Consider the following 19,164-nt stretch of genomic DNA (forward strand, 5'->3'; position numbering starts at 1 on the left):
TAAGTGCTCAGAGGTGGGACCTGCAACTAAACCTGCACATAGCCATATGTCACCATTGTTCGAGGTGAGACAGTCCCTTTACATATTCCCAAACCTCAAAGTAAAGTAAGTTTTCTAGAGTTTAAAAATAGACTTTCGCAGAAATCAGCAAAAAGGATTAATGCACCTCTGCCCGAAAGGTCCGACTGTTTACCACGACGCAGAGGTGCAGGCCATAACAGAGACATCATCTGGCGGCTGATGAAAGAGATCAGGATACGCGACACAGAGACGTTATATAAACTCTGCTACATGTAAGGGCAAACTTGGCTCAGACGGCCTGAATTCTGATAAAAGACTGTTCACAGCAAAATAATTATTAGCAGATCAGCTGACCAGGAGCAGAACAAACCGTCTGACCGTGGATAATACTGAAGAACGTTTCCCCCACTAAGTTCTTAAAGGGGCTTATCTGGTTTTATGTAAATGAAACAAAATCACTGTATACAGAAAACTAAATTTAATTTTAAAAAACGCACTATTAAAAATAAATAAATAAAAAGTTCTACAACTTTCTGATATACTTCGTCTTTCAATTCCCCACCATTTTCAAAATATTTGTTTGCTGTCAGTGAATGAGAACAGTCATCTATACAAAGCAGCTGAGAAGTGGATACATTTGTAAGGTCTGCGAGCTCAAGAAGACATCAGCAGCAGCTGCACAAATCTATAATACTGGTTTGCTACAATGTATCAGCAGGGGTGCGCCACCAATGAGGCCAGGTGAGGCGATCAGGTAGGGGCTGAAGGGAAGGGGCTAGGTTAAGAAATTGGCATTAGTGAGGGGGGGGGGGGCTGTTTCAGGTTTCGCCTCAGGCAGCATAAAGGCGAGGTGCACCCCTGTCTATCAGTCTGGCTATCACGAGGGGCATCGAAAATTTCCAACTTTTACAGCAAAGGGAAATGATAACAATGAAAACAAAAGAGGATGTGAATGACGGTTTCACATTTGCGTAGCAATTTTTGTCTGGTTGATTCTCTTTGCCAGGTAACGGCTGGATCTTTGCCGGTCCCCATTATATTTCATGGAGCCGGACAGAATTCTGGTAATGTCCGGCAGTGACGGATCCGGCAGGTTGTTCACACCCCGGATCTGTTCAAAGCAAATGTGAAACAAGCCTTAAGCAGTAAACTGAGTTGTATACAATCTTGTGCAGCTATCATTCCATTTTAAAATCAATCAAAAGTCTTCAAAAAGACTAGGCATTGACCTAGCATCGACAGCCTAACACAGTATGCGCCAAGCTCTGGAGCTCCCTCTAGTGGAGGCTGCCAGCCATTATTTTGCTATTTAAATTAGAGTCTATGTAGGAGATTTGAAGCTCTTGTGAGAAAAAATAAAGCCTCACCTGCCTATAAAGTCTCATTAAAAAAATCAGTACAGAATTTTGGAACTTAAAGGGAACCTGTCGAGTTCAACACAGTGTCTGATCTGTATACAGTAAAGACCAGGAGAAGCTAAACAGATTGATACCCAGTTTTGGTGGAAATGATTCAGTATAACTTGCATTTTCCAGCTCATTCTATGCTGAAGAGTCCAGTGGGCGGTCCTGATCAATGACTGAGTCTTCCCTGTATGACTATGCACATACAGAAAGCTGTCAATCACTAACAGGACCGCCCACTGGACTCCTAAGCATAAAAAGAGCTGGAAAACACAAGTTACAGTAAATCCTTTGCCACAAAACTATACAGTAGATAGGTCAACATGTAAGCTAATAAAAGTTAACTTTAATTCACTTCTTTCCTCCAGTTATTAAAAATTGTATCTATTTAAAAAAAGAACCGATACGGCTTCCACAAGTCCCACGTGTACAGTGCTCGGCTATCTCCATCAGCCCCTTAGCGAATGAAAGGATCGGCAGCGTGACCATCACAACTTTCAAACAGGGGACATAGGACCCATTCTCGTTATCATTGGCGGTCACACACTTATCACCTACCCTGAGCATAGCGCCACCACAGGGGAGATGAAGCATTGCTCTGTGTCTATGTATGTCAATGGATTGCCTGTGTAAGGCAGGACAGGACAGGTCCTCCAGAAACAGAGACGCTCTTTGTAACTGCTCTTCACTCCTGAACAGAGGACCCCCCCCCCCCCCTATATATTTAGAATTCCCTAATAGCCCGGATGGCCTGAGCTTTCTATCTGATCCAGTATCACAAGTTATCGGCTATAACAGATATTTGGAGGGCGCGATGTACTGCGGAGACGTGCAGGCTGGAGATGGGCCATCCATTAAAGTAACTTCATAACAAGGCTTCTATATATATCCCACTGACGTAAGGCGGAGAGCACACGTGCACATCTGGCTGGATGTGGGGACGTCTGGTGTACACCACCGCTGGGTGTAACGAGGATATTATGCAAACTGTATGTATCCTATCGCAACGTGTAAGCTCAAATTTAAAGGATTTGTATAGTTATGTCTGATCCGATGCGTCTAAAATTAAAAATGAAGCAACATCGCAGTGTGTCGTCTGATCCTGCAGTTTGGACAGACCCCCCGCACACACACACACTCCCCATGGCCCCCTGCCATTGGATCCCAGCTCCTTTGCTGCCTGGCCGTCGCATCACTTGGGTCCCCCGCTGTCAACGTCTGCTTTGACGCTGCTGCAGCCAGTGCCTGGCCGCAGTGGTGACCTGGCCTCCTTGCATCATGTCAGTTGGTCACATGATGAAAGGGGTTTGTCGTTGGCTGCAGCGGTGTCAAAGCAGAACCCTATGATTTGGGCCCTTCTACAAGTTCCCATGGTCGGAGCAGTTATCGGGTATTCCTAGGAGTACTCATTCCTGATAATCGCCCTGTGTGAAGTATTTCCTCCCCACCGTCCCAGATCCAGCAGGACAGTCCTGAATTTTGATTTTTGTCCCGCGGTCCTGGGATGGCCGGTGAGTACTCAATTTGTAGAAAATAAGGAGGCATCACTCTTAAGAGGGTCTCATATTGTAATGTGTGGGCACCCATGGGGGAATCATACTGTACGAGGGGGGCACCTAAGGGTTAATCACTCTGTATGGGGGCATCATATTGCATGGGGGGGATTAAAGGGGACATCAGTCTGTATGGGGGCACTTAATGGCGCCTTATACTACATGGAGGCATTTATGGGGCATCATACTGTGGGGGCACTTAAGGGGACCTTATGCTGTATGGCGGTCGCCCATTTGGGAATCAACTCTGTAGGGGCACTTATGGGGGCATCATACTGTGTGTGGGGCCCTTTGTGGACATCAGGTTGTTTAGTGGCATGTAAGGGGGCCTCATACTGTATGTGCGGTACTTATAGGGGCATCATACTGTGTGAGGGGCACTTACTGGGCATCACTCTGTATGGGGGTACTTAAGGGGGCTTAATACTTTGTGTGGGCATCACACTATATGGGGCAGTTATGGGAACCTTCTACTGTGAGGGGGGCACTTGGGGGACATTCTATTGTGTGGTGCCACTTAGGCACATCATACTGCGTGAAGGGCCCCCATACTATGTCAGGGGTACTGAGAGTGCATTATTGCTGTCTGAGGGGCACTAAGCGGGTATGAGAAGGGGGCACTAAGGGGACCGGGCAGGATTGGGAGTATATAATTGGGTACCACTAAACTCTCGTTCATCAGCATTGTTGATGTGGCACCAAAACCAGTGTTTCTGGGCAGGAGATTGTCCTGTGTGAACAGGGATCTGCTGCCCAGAACCAGTGAATCTGTATGGGAACAAATGATCGCAGCAGTGATTGCTCTTCCCCATACAGAGGAGGTGATTGCCACATGTAATCTCTTCTGATGGAACAAACTTAGTCGACCCATGTCTGTGAAGGTTCTAGTCGGCCCATGTATAGGGCCTTAAAGGGGTTGTCCCATCTGGGACATTGATGGCATATTGCAGTACATAGGTGTGAAGGACTCTGCACAGATGGACCTCTGACACCCCTTTTACAAGGTTTCTAAGCCGGATGTGGCGGCTGTGTCACTCGCATGCTAACTCCAGACAGGATCCAGGTCCTGCCTGGGGCCCCAGACGTCAGCTCCTGCCCTGGGACTGATTTTGCTGATGTTCGCTGCCAATTCCATAGACATTGCAGAAATATTCCTACAAAGAAAGAATTCACCGTATCTCCTGCCAGTTCACTGCATTATCCCTGTGAGCCGCTCGTAGGATCTACCTCAGCGGAGGCCCACCTTATACATCTGGAACATGTGCGCCCCAACTGCTGAGGGCCACACCGGTTGTATTTTACACAGATGTTCTCCTACCTGCCAAAGCAGTTCCCTATAAACCATTCAAAATTACTTCAGTTGCTGCTTTCTATCTGTTTCTGGGAAAGCTGGGTAATGACCCATATGATCGGCGCTGCATCTACCGCAGGGGTTAAAATATGGCTTTTCCAGGGGTCTGAAAGGGCAAACTTGGGAATCTGCCAATCCCAGAGAAAAATAACAATTCTGGGGCATCTAATCTTATAACGTTATGTTGCGCTGTCCCTCTAGTATTCCTATTAGAAGTCATGAATGAATTGCCAGCAGTCTACAATAAAGGTCCAGCTGAGTGATACCAGTTGGGGGGGGGGTGTCACTGGACAGCCTGACACTAACCAATCAGTGCTGCCAGTGTCAGACTGTGCAGGGACACATCCCCGACTAGTAACACCCAACTGCAGACTGCTGGAAATTCATTCCTAACTTCTAGCAGGAATAATAGAGGAATGGCATAACATAGAGTCATAAGAATAGATGCTCCAGAATTTTTATTACATGAGGAATGCAAGTAGTTACTAAATCAGACATGTCAGGAGAGGTCCTCTTTACAGGGGTTGCATAGTATTAGAAAATATGGATGCTTTTTCCAGAAATGGCGCCACTTGTGTCTAATGGTTGTGTCGGGTATTTCAGCTCCATTTATTTGGATAGGGCAGTGCTGCAATACCACACACAGCCTGTGAACAAGAGTGGCGCTGTTTTCGGTGTAAGGCAGACCTGTTTTTCTGAGTAACGCGAGAGCCGCCTGGAAGCCACGTGTTGCTGACCGATTATCGAAATCTAATTGTTGTGTGGCTTCCGTGGCGGCTGTGTCCTAACATGTCCCGATGTAATAAAGGATGTTTCTGCAACTGAATAAACCACTGCTAAGAGGAATAACTGATGGTTTACTAAATTCAGGACAGATCGTAGGTGTAATGTGGGATGCAGGGAGAAGGACGCTGCAGGGCCCCATGCCCTATATATAGCCCCTCTTGCTGGTCAGAAAGGGTTTAAAGGCATATATAAGCAGGATCAACCCCGGTAAACCATACTGCCTGGTAGGGTTGATCATGCTGAGTGCAATGGCCCCCGTCTTGTAGCAACCCTATCAGTCGTTTTGTAGAAAATGCTAATGAGGTGCTCGCAGCACGACTGTAAGGTAATTGCATTTGCCACGATCGTGCCAGATACGAGCAGAAACCATACTTTCTCAAATTTAAAGGAGCCATGCACCACTTTCAAGATCTCTGCTTGCTGTCAGTGAAACAATAGATTGTTTTGTATTAAAACTAAGTGGCCAAAGTTTACTCCAATCCTATCATATTACAGACAAATCCCTGTACAATGAAAGGCTGGGCAGCTTTATTAGATACTTTATAATACAGGGCTTCATTTTGCCGCCTTATTAAAGATCCGTGCTGGCTGTCAGTGAATGACAGCATTCATTACAGCCAGAGGTTTAAAGCCAAAGGGTACGGCTCACAATGCAGATTTTGACGCCATCAAATTCCACCATGTGTACTACGCCAAAAACCTTTGCGGTTGTTCACTTTGGATGCCGGTACCTGCTCGCGACTAAACTGCGAGCGGACACAAGCCGTACATTCAAGCGGCATCTGTCCACACACCGAGCCAAGAAGGGACATGCCCCATCTTGGCACAGTCGTGGCATTAAACATTTTCAGCAAAAGTTTTCAGCAGTTTTTGAGACCGCGTTAAAAAATTCTGCCTATTTGCAGAGTATCACTTCCAAATCCTGTCATCTGACGGGTCATGTGTAGCCTTATCTCTGATCCCCTGACCTCATAAACACTCATTTAAGCCATGATCTCATCAGTTTGATAAGAGTTTAATGACTGAGTGAATATGAGGTCAGAGGCTTCACATGAGCTGTCAGCTGATGGGATTCTGAAGTAATACTCTGCAAACAGACAGATTTTTTTTAACCCCTGTATCTCAAAAACTGCAGAAAATGTATTTTACCCAAATTATCCCAAAATGAGTAAACTGCAGTCATAAAAATATTGGACCGAAGGTCTCCATAGCCTTTAAAGAGACCAATCCTGTATGGGGACTCACTGAAAGTGATCCATGGTATGGAGACTTATTGGAGATGCTCCATGGGAAAACCATATGCAAAGAGGTATCTCCCAAGAAAAGAGAACCATCTCACTAGCGCCACCTTGTGGAAGTGTCTCCCTATAAGTCAAAAGGTTGGATTTTGAGCTCCTTCCATAAGGTGGCGCTAGCGAGATGGTTCTCTTTCCTTGTAAGACACCTCTTTGCATGAAGTCTAGATGCAGAATCCTTCACTTTGGCCTTTGTACAGACACAATTAAGCTATTACAAAGCGAAATCTTGACGTGCTCATACATGGCGCTTGGATGGCGGCTCTGACAATATCCAGGAGTCCAGGCCTTTATCTCGGGGTCTTATGTCTTAGTCTATAGATTTGGCTTCTTCTCTCCCATCCATCGTTCCTTTCGGATCCTCTCTGCCTTCTTCAGCCCGGTGCGGAGGAGAAAGCATTTCTCACTCCTCGCAAGACGGATTACGCATTGGCTCACGTAGAACTGAGGTCATCTTGTGTTTCTCCACTTATACACTTCAGATCCTACGGCAAATTTTTATTTGTATTTTTTTTACTCCTTTTTGTTCTCCTTCTTGAAAGCACATCCTGCAGAAGGCTGATGTTATCTCGTAAACTATGCGAACAGATGCGTCCAGGCTGAGGAGCGGCTCCGTAAAAAACTATTTTTGCATTTAAAAAAAAATCAGAAACACGTGTAGGTGGATTTAAAAGAAATGGACTGGAGGCATCTACCCCAGCTTCCTGTTAGCTTTTGATCTCCCCTGTACTGTTGAGAGAGATTATGTGTTAGTGGCTTCAGACGTCAGTGACGTCCACCGGCAAATCCCAACATATTGCGGTAGCAAAACATTATACATGAGGACGGTTTACAAGGTTAGAGAAGACCTGTCGCCTCTCCTGACAAGTCTGATTTCAAATCATCAATCTAAGCCATCTTTTCCCGTAAGCCTGCCTTGTCGTTCCTCTGTTATTCCTCCTGTTATTGACTACTGGAGGTCTCTATACCCATCTTCCACCCTAAGACGAGAAAGGAGTGTGAGTTATGGTGGGAAATATTAGCACAGCAATTCCACTATTGACCCAACCATAAAAACGTATTGACAAAAATCCAAAAAGCGAGGCGCCAGTTTGATACCTGAGTATTTTTTCACCTTATTGAGGTATATTCCCATCAGTGCATGTAAAGCGGTTTCTCATTATAATCACTGCAGTTGAATAGAAAATCAAATGCATTGACTTTCTTGTGGTGGGCTTCTGCTTATGTTTAGGAGCCAATGCGAACAAGCCGAGCCGAAGAGAACACCATTGTAAGGATAGGTCGTCAATACGGGAAAAGCGGACAACCCCTTTAAGTTAGAGTGACTGCCGGAGCTGGGAATAGACCCTTCCTGCAGTCACAGGATAGGAGGTCTGGGATGACCCTGTGATCTTTCTTTACGACATCCTAATGAAGACGAGGCGGAGAAGAGAGACATCTTGTAAAACGCTTCATCAGCTCCAAAAGAGTGAAAGCAAAAGCACCACCCGGGGAAGATCTTCTTCACTTTGCTTGTTCTTTTTTATTATCTTAGGCTGTCGGAACAATTCTGAAAATAGCCAACATACCGGTTTATAAATCCTAAGTGCGGAGGCGGAATATAGGGATGTGATGTGCCGGATGAGTTACTGTTTAGTTTTGCAACTTTTTACATAAGTTTTAAATGGTTTGTGCCAAGTTTTGAAGTTATCCCCTGTCCACAGGCTTTCCCTAAAAATACGTATCGGCAGGTTCTAAATGCCTAAAAAATGCAATCTAGCTAGTTAAAGGGATTGTCACATTTCAATGTGACTAAGTCTCGACCACCGGGTGGCCGGGAAACAACTTGTAGCTTCAATAGCTCCCCTTGCAGTGGATCGGAGCTACGGAAACAGCGTTAGGGCCCCGTAACTTGCGGTCCCCAATGCACGGGCAACATCAGTGCAGATTCGCAGATGGATCCAGACCCATTTTACTTGATCCGTCCGCACCACAACATGTTCTATTAGTGCTTCAGCGCCTCCATTCCGCACCGGACCTTCAGGATTTGAAGTGAATGGGTCCCCATCCGTGATGTGGCCGCATGCTGCAGACACACTGTTTGCGGGCCGCGAGCGGGCCGTGAGCATGAGCATGAGCTCTTAGGCCTCTTGCACACGACCGTATGGCTTTTTTAGTATTTTGCGGTCCGCAAAAAACGGATCTGCAAAAAATACGGATGACGTCCATGTGCATTCATTTTTTTTGCGGAACGGAACAGCTGGCCCCTGATAGGAAAGTCCTATCCTTGTCCGTTATGCGGACAATAATAGGACATGTTCTATCTTTGAACGGAAATACGGAAACGGAAGGCATACGGAGTACCTTCCGTTTTTTTGCGGATCCATTGAAATCAATGGGTCCGTATACGGAACACAAAAGATGGAATGTAAAAGGAAAAAAAAAACGTTTGTGTGCAAGAGGCCTTAGGGAAACTGCATAGCTTCCGGTGCCACCATGGTTCCGCAGCTCCCATGCACTGCAATGGGAGCTATGGAAGCAGCGAGCACCGGGCCGTTCCGCTGTTTCTCGCCCATCTGGTTGCCAGGACTTAGTCTTATTTTGCCTTAGTAACAGCGAGGTTGTCCGAGCTACAGATAGTAACCTGTTCTTAGGCTAGGCCATCAATATCAGATCCATGGGTGTAACTATAGCCATAGCAGGTTGGGGGGTGGGGGGGCAATCAGGTGCAAGAACAATATGGCGGCTTTTTGCTATAATCTTCTATTATATTATCAGATATATGGTGCTATTATAATTAATATTGCTTCTTACGCTGCTGTTGTAATTATCTTACACTAGGTGGAGGGGCCCCATCTTATTTCGCTCTGGGGCCCTATTAATTATAGTCATGCCCCTGATCAGATCAGTGGGGATCCAACACTCGGTACCCCTACCAATAAGCTATTTCAGGCAGCCGCAGATCCGGAAACTATACGGTGTAAAGCGTGGAAGCAGAATGCTCTTCACTTGAACGGAAGCTGAGCTGCAGTACCCCAGAACGGCCACTAGACCATACACAGTACAGCATGCACAGCGCCACTGCTGCCCAAAACAGCTGATCGCTGGGGGTGCCGGGTGTCGGACCCAATTACGATAGGTCATCAATATCTGTAGCCCGGAGAACCCCTTTAAAATCAGCACCATTTTACCCGGCCAGCACTGTTATCATTGCAGGCACATAAGCAGTGATGTCACTGCTGCCGCCAGTCACGTGGCATGGATGACACATCACTGCCCTGCTATGACAACAGGGGGCAGTAGGTGGTCCAGGTAAAGGATAAAGATAAAGAAATCCCACTAAAGGGGTTTTCTCACGAAGAGAAGCCACCACAGTGGTCAGCCGTGGTCCAGCTTCTCTACCACCCAGCAATCAGCGGTTATCTCCTGTAGCGGGCGCTGCCTTATTACATGCCGGCCATTAAAATACAACTGGACCATTTCCAGTCATTCAATATCTTTAGGTCCTGGGAAGGGGATCTACTTTTAAAATAAGACAAGAGATCCTGCCCCAGCTTCACTGCGTGCAAACAAAGTAAGCGGACAAGCAACGCCAGACATTTACCCCGCACTTGCAAGGTGCAGGGCACAGGACATGACAGGGACGGACCCGGCAACATTCAGATCCTGACTGGACCGTCCAGCATCCATCGTTTACTTTCCAATCCTATGGACATAAATCCAGCACAAAGTCAGCACAATGCCAAGAGAGTTCTGGAAAGCTGCCCATAAAGTAATACGCCTCATTACAAATTTATATGTTTTATGTCAGAAGTGTTCGTTTCCAAGGTCATTTATTACTATGGCTCTAATATATCTTTTTATGAACTCCACCATATAAAACGCAAACCACGTAAAGTGTGTATGGCCCCATCACAGGGTTTCTACAGTCAGACATGTCAATACCCAGGTAGAGCAGTAAAGGGATATTTCGGTTGTTTAAACTTGTTCCCTATCCTGAGGGTCATATAGATCAGTAGGGGTCATACCGCTTGGACCCTCACCAATCATGAGAATGGGGGCCCTGTACACCCTGGAGCCCCCCATTAATTTCTATTGTAGTTTTGGAGATAGCGCTCACCTATCTCTGGAATTCCCATAGAAATGAATGGGGCAGTCATATGCATGCCTGACCAGCCATTCCATTCATTTCGGGGGGGGGGGTGCAGCTGGTACGGGGCCACCATTCTTGTAATCGGTGGGTGTCCCAGTGGTAGTTACCCCGCCAATCTAATAGGGGATAACTTCAAACAACCAGAATTACCATTACCAAGGCTGCAGGAAAGATTCAGTCTTCATGAAAGTCCCTGACAACATCAAGTCCTATATAAAAGGATATTTTGTAGGGAGTCAGGTTGTTATAAGTTGCAGAGTGCATAGACAGAGGCATAACTTAAAGCTCACATGCCTCACAGCAAAAACTATAATAGGGCCGCCACTGAACATGTGTTAGTAATAATATTGGTATGTTTTTTTTGTGACAGAGAAATCTTTGGGCCCCTCAGGGACCAGATGGACCAGATCGTGAGACTGATCTGCGACTCCTATAGCGTCGTGTCTGTATGTACAGGGAGAGGCTGCCAATAAAGCTGCAAATTTACATCTGGTGCCTTGAGACCTGTGCCTAGGTGCAGCCCTAAAAGAAAAGGTGGCTGCTCCTCAGGGGCCGGATTATAGCTCCTCAGCGGGAAGCTCATTATGCAAATAAACAGGTTGTCCACTAGGGACCACTTCTATTTTTTTCTAGAAAGGCACTACTGTCAGGAGCTTACCCAGACAAACTTCGGTCCGTGTCTGTGCTTGGAGGGCTGTCATGCTGACCAGTCATGCCCTGAAGCTGAAAGCCAAGCCAGTCAGGTTCCTGGATCAGTGGCTAATCCTAGAGCTACCCGAAGTATTTAGGTTTGCCTCTCAGTCATGGACGGCTGCTGGTAATTGCATGTAGGTGTCCCGGCTCTGTTTGTACCTGTGTCCTTTGTAGCTGAACTTTAGACCTGCTTGTTAAAACCATGGCTTGTTTTCCGGATTAACCCCTTGTCTGCTGATCTGGCTTTTAGGGATTCTCCTGATATTCTAACCATGGCTACTTTCTGGATTAACCCCTTGTCTGCTGTTTCAGTCCTATCCATCTCTCCTGGTTCTGACCCTGGCTTGTCTACTACTCTTTTCATCCCAGTCATTCTGGTAGGCCTGCCTCTAGCAAGCTTACACCAGCTTTCTGCTACCTTACTCCGCAGATGTAACCTGGGTCCCTAGCAGCCAGGACCATCCGGCCTTGCTTCAGGCTTTGGTAAAGCACCTAGGGGTAACCTTAGCTTCCTATCAACCAGAGTGGTTAAGCAAGACTGGTAGCAGTTTCTGAGTTTTTTCTAGCTGTGGCTCTGGACGTTGACCATGGTATTTCCTTACAGCTACTAATAAAAACCTGATAATAAAATATCTTGTCTCTGGTACCACCAGTGATTAGCTGTAATCAGTGGGAGAACCTGGCAGTAAGTGTTGAATTAGCCTGCAGTGCCTCCACAGGAGAAACGCGGCATTGTCACTTGTCATTGAATTGTATAGTTTGTCCATGTATTGCACAAATGTGTTAGGTCCTCGAGGTCTTAGTAGATGTTCTTCATTTGGACTATTAGGACAGGGTCCTGAAAGAAGAGCCTAACTACGGTATGGGCCAAATCTAAGTGTGGAACCCGACCAATAAGCTAATGAGTGAAGCAGACACGAAGAATGGAAATGGAGCAGTGATGATTGGAGACCATAGAGACACAGAAGGAATTTCATCCCTTGAATCTCCACACTGTACAGATGGTCAAACGTTCAGTATCCAAGTGTAATGGAAGTTCAACCCAATCACACATTTCAAGCCATTGATATTGAGCAGTAAGCCTCGGGTGGATTTTAGGTTGCTGAGGAAAGAAGAAGCATGTTCCGACCAAACTCAGACGCCAGGAAGAAATCAACGGAGAACAACCATCCTGCAATAAACACTGTAAAGGCATGCAGCTACAAGCATGTCACCCTGACAATAGGAAACAATGCCTTGCTGGTCTATAATTACCATGTGGAAGTCGTTACCACCGTCAGAGGCACGAGAAAACAATAACAGGCTAAAATTACACGAGCTCGTGGAAGCCGTACCCATCAAAGGTCCTCAGTGATGTGCCCAGAGCACACTGTCTAAATCTGCGCAATTCATATACAGCATAAAACATATCAAAACCTGCAAATGTGGGGGCTACTCCTCTCCCCCCCCAAACAATAGCCAAAAATGAAGCTCAAAGGCTAACAGTGTTCATGAATTAACTTTAACCAGACATTCCGCCTTTGGCAACATCTTACTCGTTAGGAAAAACTTCAAGTGTGAACATTACACGCTAGCAGGGCTGCCATCGGGGAAGTACAAGGTGGTACCCCCCCCCGCCTCGGGGGAAGGCAAATTAGAAACTCCCTCTGCCACCCACCACTAAAGAATTAAAGGGGTTGAATAATGCTTATATTTAACTTTTTCAAAAGACAGAATGGGTAAAAAAAAATCAAAACAAACAATACTTAAAGGGGTTTCTAATCCTTTACCCTCTAACGAGGGAGGGTCCGACATCCCCCATCCCCACGATCAGCTGTTTGCAGCAGCTCCGGCGCTGGAACGCTTAGTGGACAGAGCTGGTTACTGCAGTGCTGCCTTCCTTCACATCAATGGGAGCAACTCCGCAGTAACCAGCTCCGTCCACTGCAAAATGGATGGCGAACGGTTGATCGATGGGTGTGTGGGGTGTCAGACCTGAGTCCTGGATAGGCCATCACTTATAAAGGGTTGGACAACCCCTTTAAGTCACTGATCCCCCTACACTCCCATTTCTATGCTTCCCAGGTCCCCTGCCTAGTCCCTCTCATCACACATTAAATGACGCCCTCAGTCAATGACAGGAGTGGAGGATCAGTGAGGTGATCAGTAGGTATTGTTTAAAAAAAGAAAACATGCCCACCATAGAGACATTGAGCCCTTTAAATATAAAATTATTTTTGTCTGCAGCCACCACTAGGGAGCGCTCCTGTCATACAGATTTATACCTCAACTACTGAATTCAATGAAAGCTGTAGAATTTGTGTAAAGCTCCCCCTAGTGGTAGTTGCATAAATTTTACCATTTAGTCCTATAACTACCGTATATGAAGGGGAGCAGGGAATTTTTTTTAGCGCCAATCCCTATAAAGATATATTATGGATTTTTGTTTTCTAAAGCTTTGAATCTGATGACATTATATGCACACGCTAACACCCACCAGTGCAGATCAAAATCTAAATTAGATTTATGGTGATTTATTTAATTTTGATCAATTTGGTGATTAATTTAAATTTGATTTATGAAACTACTTTGAAGTCCCAATGTCATGAGACAGTAGCTGCTTTAAAGAGTTGCTGGCTGCTCTCCTGACATGTCTGGTTTAGTAACTACTTGCATTCCTCATGTAATAACAATTTTGGAGCCTCTATTCAAATGACTATGTTGTACAGGTCCTCTATTATTCCTACTAGAAGTTTGCCAGCAGTCTGTAATGCAGGTCCAGATAGGTGTTATCAGTTGGGGGGGGGGGGGGGGGGTCCCTGCACAGTCTGACATTATCCAATCAGTGCTATCAGTGTCAGGCTGTGCAGGGACACGCTCCCAACTGGTAACACCCAGCTGTACCCTCAATGCAAACTGATAGCAATTCATTCATAACTTCTAGCAGGAGTAACAGAGGAACATGATATGATAGAGTCTTAATAACAGATGCTCCAGAATTGTTCTTACATGGAGAATGCCAGTAGTTACTAAACCAGACATGTCAGGAGAGGGGACGGGTGCTCTTTAAAAAAGCTACTGTCTTACGACATTTTCATGGTGGTATTGCTATTACAATCTGGCATCAGACATTGCACACTATTACTACTACTAGTACAATACTGTACAAATGACAAAGCCTTTCTTAAAGGGGTGGAATGAGAAAAGCCGCCTTTTAAATAACCAGAAACAGCGCCACTCTTGTCCATACGCTATGCCTGGTATTGCAGCTCGGCCTCAATGGCTTGAATCAAGTACTGCAGTACCAGACGCAGCCCATAAAAACAAGAGGCGCTGTTTTCAGAAAGGGAAACTTTTTGTTCCTAATCTGTAATGACCGCATTTAAAAATGGACCTATCATCGAATTCTTCGCTGTGCTGACCCTCTGTTATTCCTAATAGAAATGTATAAATAAATTGACAAATGGACGTTACCAGTTGGGGGGGGGGGGGTTCGCTACACACGGTGACACGGTCCAGGCAGCGCTGCCAGTGTGAGACTGTGCAGAGACACATCTTTGACAACAGGAACAGTACTGTCATCAACAATGTCTCAGTAAAGAGCGAGAAGTGAATTATTCGCACAGTAGCACGCAGCGTATCACACCCACACAGGCTGCCATTGCACGACACCCTGATACAAACACCCATAAAACACCAAGAGGTGGCCTGAGAATGGGCGTCACATGGTCACGTCATCCCTGGAAGGTGTCTGACCCCCATATGGTATAGTGATACTCACTGGTGTTGTCAAAGGGAATCCTCTTACATCCAGTCCCCGCACTTGGGAATGGGCAGTAGTACACCGCTCCTCCTTCCACTATCTCCGGCTGGCTGGTGTTGGCTTTGGGGGCTCCAATCAATACGCTGGTTCTGGAAGAGTGGGCCATAAGGGAGAGAATATCAGTACAGGAGACAGAATACAGAATATTACTGCTGAGCATCCTGACGACAGGAGTCCACCGACAGAGAACACTGCCGCCCACCACCTCCAACAGCAGGAGAATGAGACCCAACCGAGACGCAATCCAGCCCCCTGCGAACAGCACACAATGCATCATGTTACCTGTACAATTACTGTCTATTGCATCTTCTCCTGTATGGGCTGCAATAGAGGGCCGGGTAGTACCGGAGAGACGGAGCTTCTACCAACTTTCATCTTATCTTATCTATTATTTATCTCATATCTATCATCTATCTATCTATTATCTATCTATTATTTATCTCATATCTATCTCCTATCTATCTATTATATATATATTTATCTATCTATCTCATATCTATCTATTATTTATCTCATATCTATCATCTATCTATCTATTATCTATCTATCTATCTATCTATTATCTATCTATTATTTATCTCATATCTATCTCCTATCTATCTATTATATATATATTTATCTATCTATCTCATATCCATCTATCTAATATCTATCTATCTAATATCTATCTTCTATCTATTATCTATCTCACATCTATGTATCCATCGATCTCATATCTATCTATCTATCTCTATTATCTATCTATTTATTTCTAATCTATCTATCTAGATACATTTTATCACCTCCTACAATGGATACTCTAATACCTGTTACTACCAGCACATGTAATGTGTATATGACAGTATTAACCCTCTCTATCCAGCTGACATGAACACACAGGAGCACATCTCCATCCTCTGGACTCTAGAAGTTCCAGGGGGTCATCCCCAGGTCCCTGACAAGGTCCACCAGAAGCCACCACAATTATCTGAGCCTGCACAATGTCCCCTCACTTCACATGGAGAGGGGGGAGCCTCCTATTAATTGTCACTTAACCTAGGCATGCCAGGGGTTAATGACTTCCTCAGTACTTTGGGAACCTGAAGTCCCCTCTATCCCCCCCACACACCCCTATATCAAAAGAACAAGATACTGGTTGAGGTCATGGGGCACTGACTGGTCACCAGTGCCAGGCCCTCAGAGGGACATCAGACTGGCACAGGAGGCTCTGCCACATCCACCCCCCGGACCCCCAGTCTGTGCAGGACTTACGTTCTGGAGTCCGGGATGTAGAAGTCCACAGAGTATCCAAAGTAGCTGTTCTGGGGTCCACTGTACACTGTGACCTTGTCTACGTCCAGGTTAAAGGCAAGGGGTGCAGGGGGGCAAAGCAAGAAGAGCAGCAGCAGCTGCAGCAGGGGCAGGCTCCACTCATGTAGCATCGTGTATCCAGAGGTCCTGAGCCGAGCACTGATGGAGGAAGGTAGGACTGAGCCCTGAGCAGCCGGAGCACTGACTGCTGGACTGCACCCCCCTCAGGAAAGCGGGAGAGGAGGGGGAGGTCCCATCAGGAGCAGAGAGGGGGTCCTGGGGGGAGAGGGACCGGCGCGGGGCATAACCGAGAGATGAGGGAAGTTACATCTGCACCCAGCAAGGATACATTGTAGTCAGGACTCTGCACCCAGCAAGGATACATTGTAGTCAGGACTCTGCACCGAGGGAGGATACATTGTAGTCAGGACTCTGCACCGAGCAATGATACATTGTAGTCAGGACTCTGCACCGAGCAAGGATACATTGTAGTCAGGACTCTGCACCGAGCAATGATACATTGTAGTCAGGACTCTGCACCCAGCAATGATACATTGTAGTCAGGACTCTGCACCCAGCAATGATACATTGTAGTCAGGACTCTGCACCCAGCAAGGATACATTGTAGTCAGGACTCTGCACCCAGCAAGGATACATTGTAGCCAGGACTCTGCACCCAGCAATGATACATTGTAGTCAGGACTCTGCACCGAGCAATGATACATTGTAGTCAGGACTCTGCACCGAGCAATGATACATTGTAGTCAGGACTCTGCACCCAGCAAGGATACATTGTAGTCAGGACTCTGCACCCAGCAAGGATACATTGTAGTCAGGACTCTGCACCCAGCAATGATACATTGTAGCCGGGACTCTGCACCCAGCAAGGATACATTGTAGTCAGGAGTCTGCACCGAGGGAGGATACATTGTAGTCAGGACATGTTCTGTACATCAGATAACTGTAGTCCATTGACTTTACACCATGTTACCTCTGACAATTGAAGTCCAGTGGTTGCATCTTATTCTGCACCTGGTAAGATCACACAGGTCGCACTGTAGTCCAATGATCCTGTACAATGTTACATAACATAAGAATTGATCCCAAAGGAAATTTCAACGATCCAGTGATTGCATCTTATTATAAACCCTGTAGCTAGATAGGTTACAGTCTACTCCAATGTTACATTATATCTTATTTGTCAAACTGTCTGATTAAGTTACATTGTAATATTCCTAATGCATCTTATTCTACACCAGTGACATAAGTTACACTATAGACTAATGATGACATCTTAGATCAGACAAGTTACATTGTAGTGCGGTGGTTATGTGGTATACCGCACCATGTGACATCAGACAAGTTACATTGTAGTCCGGCGGTTATGTGGTATACCGCACCATGTGACATCAGACAAGTTACATTGTAGTCCGGCGGTTATGTGGTATACCGCACCATGTGACATCAGACAAGTTACATTGTAGTCCGGTGGTTATGTGGTATACCGCACCATGTGACATCAGACAAGTTACATTGTAGTGCGGTGGTTATGTGGTATACCGCACCATGTGACATCAGACAAGTTACATTGTAGTGCGGCAATTATGTGGTATACCGCACCATGTGACATCAGACAAGTTACATTGTAGTCCGGCGGTTATGTGGTATACCGCACCATGTGACATCAGACAAGTTACATTGTAGTCCGGTGGTTATGTGGTATACCGCACCATGTGACATCAGACAAGTTACATTGTGGTGCGGTGGTTATGTGGTATACCGTACCATGTGACATCAGACAAGTTACATTGTAGTCCGGCGGTTATGTGGTATACCGCACCATGTGACATCAGACAAGTTACATTGTAGTCCGGTGGTTATGTGGTATACCGCACCATGTGACATCAGACAAGTTACATTGTAGTCCGGTGGTTATGTGGTATACCGCACCATGTGACATCAGACAAGTTACATTGTAGTCCGGCGGTTATGTGGTATACCGCACCATGTGACATCAGACAAGTTACATTGTAGTCCGGCGGTTATGTGGTATACCGCACCATGTGACATCAGACAAGTTACATTGTAGTCCGGCGGTTATGTGGTATACCGCACCATGTGACATCAGACAAGTTACATTGTAGTCCGGCGGTTATGTGGTATACCGCACCATGTGACATCAGACAAGTTACATTGTAGTCCGGCGGTTATGTGGTATACCGCACCATGTGACATCAGACAAGTTACATTGTAGTGCGGCAATTATGTGGTATACCGCACCATGTGACATCAGACAAGTTACATTGTAGTCCGGCGGTTATGTGGTATACCGCACCATGTGACATCAGACAAGTTAGACTGCTTTCATACTTACGTTGTTAATTCCGGTATTGAGATCCGGCAGAGGATCTCAATACCGGAATTAAATGGATCCGTTTTGATTTTGCACATCATGATGCACCCATTCCGTTAGGATGCGGTTGTGTGAAATCAAAACGGAAATAAACAGATCCATCAATAAATACATTGAAAGTCAATGGGTGATGGATCCGGTTTTTCAGGCTTCCATTGTTTTCAGTGATGGATCTATTTTTTTCCATTTTTATGAACAGAAACAAAACCACAGCTTGCAGCGGTATTGTGTCCGGTCACAAAACGGAATGCTGCCGGAACGGAAGACGTCCTGATGCGTCCTGAACGGATCTCTTTCCATTCAGAATGCATGAGGACTAAATGGAATTTTTTTTTTCTGGTATTGAGATCCTCTGCCGGAAAAAAGTTTATTCCCGACCTTCATGTGCCGCCTGCTTCATATTCACATTCCATTCATAACATTGT

At 45.8% G+C, this 19,164-nt stretch overlaps 1 protein-coding gene across 1 annotated transcript in view; it reads right to left on the reverse strand.

The window, feature by feature from the left end:
• Nucleotides 1–16,587, reverse strand: part of ITGA8 (integrin subunit alpha 8) — a 149,721-nt gene extending 133,134 nt beyond the window's left edge. Inside the window, exons 1-2 of the mRNA XM_044292919.1 lie at nt 16,288–16,587; nt 14,995–15,125 (exon numbers count right to left, since the gene is read on the reverse strand). Of these exons, the coding sequence (XP_044148854.1) occupies nt 14,995–15,125; nt 16,288–16,457 (301 nt within the window). The 5' untranslated portion in view covers nt 16,458–16,587. The remainder of the gene's footprint in view (nt 1–14,994; nt 15,126–16,287) is intronic.
• Nucleotides 16,588–19,164: the final 2,577 nt, after the last annotated feature.

Source organism: Bufo gargarizans, chromosome 5 (genome assembly GCF_014858855.1).
Source record: "Bufo gargarizans isolate SCDJY-AF-19 chromosome 5, ASM1485885v1, whole genome shotgun sequence".
NCBI classification, from domain to species: Eukaryota; Metazoa; Chordata; class Amphibia; order Anura; family Bufonidae; genus Bufo; species Bufo gargarizans.